Source organism: Poecilia reticulata, linkage group LG11, assembly GCF_000633615.1.
Source record: "Poecilia reticulata strain Guanapo linkage group LG11, Guppy_female_1.0+MT, whole genome shotgun sequence".
In the NCBI taxonomy this organism is placed as follows: domain Eukaryota; kingdom Metazoa; phylum Chordata; class Actinopteri; order Cyprinodontiformes; family Poeciliidae; genus Poecilia; species Poecilia reticulata.
Genome location: NC_024341.1, coordinates 14,939,074 through 14,942,892, shown reverse-complemented (window position 1 = coordinate 14,942,892; position 3,819 = coordinate 14,939,074). Strand labels below are relative to the sequence as shown.

At 44.8% G+C, this 3,819-nt stretch overlaps 1 protein-coding gene across 1 annotated transcript; it reads right to left on the bottom strand.

The window, feature by feature from the left end:
- Window positions 1-578: 578 nt before the first annotated feature.
- LOC103472425 (microtubule-associated protein 1A-like) lies at window positions 579-2,411 on the bottom strand. The gene has a single exon (XM_008422062.1). It carries the CDS (start codon window positions 2,007-2,009, stop codon window positions 609-611), a length of 1,401 nt encoding a protein of 466 aa, XP_008420284.1. The 5' UTR covers window positions 2,010-2,411; the 3' UTR covers window positions 579-608.
- Between the last annotated feature and the right edge of the window lie 1,408 nt (window positions 2,412-3,819).

Below are 3,819 nucleotides of genomic sequence, written 5' to 3'. Positions count from 1 at the left end.
CCACTGTACAGCCCTAAATTGCATTACATTTCCCAAAATTATTCTTTACCAACCATCAAGCTGAAACCAACATCTCTCCCAAAGTTTCTTGGAAACAAACGTTTCCAAGAAACGTTTGTTTCCAAGAAACGTTTGGAGCTGGAACCTCCCGGTTCCTGCTCCAARCGGTGGAGCAGGAACCGGGAGGCCAATGGGACCCACGAAGAGGCTCCGGAGACTGGCGAGAACACTCAACAAAACCCTGGAGGCCAGCCGAGAGACCAGCAAGCCTTTCTATGAAGCCATGGAAGCAGGCCGGGAAACCGATAGGACCCGCAACAAAACCCTGGAGGTTGGCTAAGAGACCAGCGAGTCTGATTTTCTGGTGACGAAGGAGATTCTGGTGACGAAGGAGACCTGAGTTCGATGGCATCAAGTTCCCATAGCACCGCAGTCCTGCGGGCCTCAAGCTCTCCTGCAAACATCTTTTAAGTGATTAGCTCTTCCACCATCAGCCCCCAAGTGTCAAGCTCCACTGACACCGCAGTCCTGCTGCCCTCAAGCTTTTCTGCCACCGACAATCAAGTGTGAAGCTTGGAGCCCTCAAGAGACTTCTTTATTTAGAAGTACTAGAGTTCGACCCAATACCTCAGTGTGCCTGTTTTATACATTTTCACAAGAGTATTGGTGAAGCCCCTGACCACACGTTTGAATATAGATGGCTGCTCCTGTGGCTGGTATGTAACCGACTGACTGTCTTCATGGGTTTCTTCTTCAGATGGCTGCTGGCTCTGCTGCTCCTCTCTGTCCCTCAGCCTACTGTTCAGCTGTTGAATTTCAAGCTCCAGTTCGGTCCTCATACGCTCCAAGGCGGTGTTTTGCTGCTCCAACRYGGTATTTTGCTGCTGGAAGGTGAGGCTTCTCTGCTGCAGGACGGTGCGATTCACTTTCAGGGCTTCGTTTTCTTCCTCCAAGATGTTGTTTTCCTGTTCGAGGATGTCGTTTTTCTCCAGCAGCTCGTTKGTTTKCTCCAGCAGATTGTCATAATCCTCCTCCAGTCCRKTGATATCCTCCAACAGTTTGGTCGTTTCCTCGTCCAGGRYGGCGTTTCTCTGCTCCAGGAWGGGGTTTCTCTGCTCCAGGGCAACGTATCTCTGGTCCAGGTCGGTGTTTCTCTGCTTCATTTCGACGTATCTCTGGTCCAGGGTGGCGTTTCTCTGCTCCAAGGCAACGTTTCTCTTCTCCAGGGCAGAGTTTTTCTTCTCCAGGGTGGAGTTAATCTGCTCCAAGGTCGTGTAACCCTGCTCCACTACAGTGATTCTCTGCTCTAGAGAGTTGTTAATCTGGACCAGGTTGGCATTTATCTCCCCCAGATCGTTGTCTATCTGCTCCTGGGTGATGTTTGTCTGCTTGAGGGCGATGTTTCTCTTCTCCAGGGCGATCATTTCCATTTCCAGGGCCATGTAATTCTGCTCCACTGCGGTGAGTCTGTTCTCCAGGGTGGTATTTCTATGCGTAAGCTTGTTGTGCGTGTCCTGCAGAGTGGCCATTTCCTGCTCCAGGGTGGTGTTTCTCTGCTCCAGGTCGTAGTTCTTCTGCTCCAGGCCGTCGTTAATCTGCTCCAGGGTGTCGTTTATGTCCTCCAGAGTGTCATCTATTTGCTCCTGGGTGGTGTTCGTCTGCTCCAGGGCAGTGTTTCTCTGCTCAAGAGCATTGTTTCTCTGCTCCAGCGCGGTCTTTGTCTTCTCCAGGGCGGTACGTCTCTGCTCCAGGGTCATCTTGTGCTCATTTAAAGTTTTGTTCGCTGTCAACAGATTTTCGAATTGCTCATTTTTATCCCGAAGGAGTTTGTGTTTTTCTTGAGCAGCCTGTTCTATATCCGTCTTCAGCTCCTCATTTGTTTGAATCAGATGTTGTCTCTCGATAGCTATCTTGTTAAGGTCTTTCAAGATGCCTGTGAGTCTTTCCGTTTCTCTGGCTAAGCTCTGTTCTGTTTGATCAGAACAGGATGCCTTACTGCTCTCACTCATTATTAAGTCTTGTGTCTGGACAAACGTGTTTGCTTTTGACAATCGTAGTTGCTCTCTGAATTCTGCAATGGTTATGACCGTACAGCTTTGTGATGTCACTCTTGTACCACAAGAGCGACATCAATTCCCTTTGTGACATCAATTCGCATGATGTCACAAATTGATGTCACTATCTCACCAGAACAACTAGAAAACTGTTGAAGTTTGAATAAAAACAAACTTTACAGCTGAATGCAGCTCTGCTTAGCTCAGGGGTGTCAAACTCAATTTCCCCGAGGGCCACTTCAGCTTATTGGCCACCCTCAATAGGCCACATTGACGTTACAAATCAGGAGTGCCCAGGTGCAGTCCTCCAGACTGCAACTTTTAGATGCATCCCTCCTAAAACACACCCCAGACAAAAGGTTGACTTCCCTCATCACCAGCAACTCAGTTCTGTAGAGGCTTATAACGAGTCAATGATCCAGGTGTGTTAGAAAAGGAATGCATCTAAAGTTGCAGATGGTAGCTCTGGAAAACTAGACTTGGGCACCCCTAGCATAAATGTATGAAAATACAATGTTAAAAATAAATTAAACAACACCTTATATTGCTAAATAATGCTTTGGAGCGTCTTGTTAGGAAGCGCATTCAGTGGCGCAATGCAGGGTATGCAACGCATAGGGGTGCAGCCAGGGGTGAAAGTAAGGGGGTACGGCAGGGTACTGCGTACCCCTAAAATATTTAGCGGGGGTACGCAGTACCCTCAAGAGGGGAGCGGCTCTCTGCTGTAAAAAATCAATGGATTCACTGTGCAGCCGTGAATGCACCCACTAATCAGCTGCGTGACTGATTAGTTTTTTAAGAACAATCTAAAACATGACTTAATCAGTTAATAAATAGCCTTTTTTCCCATTTCATATTGTTTCTGAACTGTTTGTGCTTTGCTAGAGCAGCAGTGCAATATGTCGATCGCGGAAGGTTTTGAATCGATATCGACATTAGATGGCAAACTGAACGCAGCCAGGAGGCTGAGAGCAGCACATCCTCTGACTGGCTTTAAACGTTCGTATTTTATTAAAGAACAACAACAAAAAAATCAACATAACGTGCTCAAATTAATGACCCAACAACAATAGTAATCTCGGTGATTATTGTTTCAACAAGGTGTTGCGCAATTCTGTGCGTCTCGGTTCCATGATCAAAATAACGAGCAGGAGTTATTTTAAAGCAGGAGTTTAAAATGAACTAATCAACCACCTCAATTAACATTTAAAAAATGTTAATTGAGCCTCTGGATTGGGACAAAAATGACCAAATTGGCTGCATGAATGACTGAAGTAAACGCAGCTGATTTGACACAAAATAAAGTAATATGAAACTATCAAGCAAAAAAGGTAGTCACAAGAAGAGTTCTGTTGTATCTTGGCCCCCCCAAGATTAATTAAATGCAATTCGTGCCAGTTCAATTCAGTTTGGCTAGAAATACTTTAAGCTTAATCTCAAGTAAAGGGTGTTCTTTTTATTGAAAGATTTATTATTGATTCCTTTATTTTTAATTTTTGTAAATGCTTCTCTCTTTTTGAAGAAAAAAAAATATTGCTGAAATGTTTGGTTTGCTGATTGAAACTTATTGAGATTCACGTGTAAATAATATAGTCTTATATCCGGAATATAATTATAGCAACTTTCATACATGTTTTTTGTTGTTGTTGTTGTTGTTGTTGTTGTTGTTGTTGTTGTTTTTAAGACTGAGCAAGAAGCCTGTAATACCAAATCCGATTCTCTGAAAAACCTGAAACTATTTCAGTTCACTCTGAGCTCCCCCCCA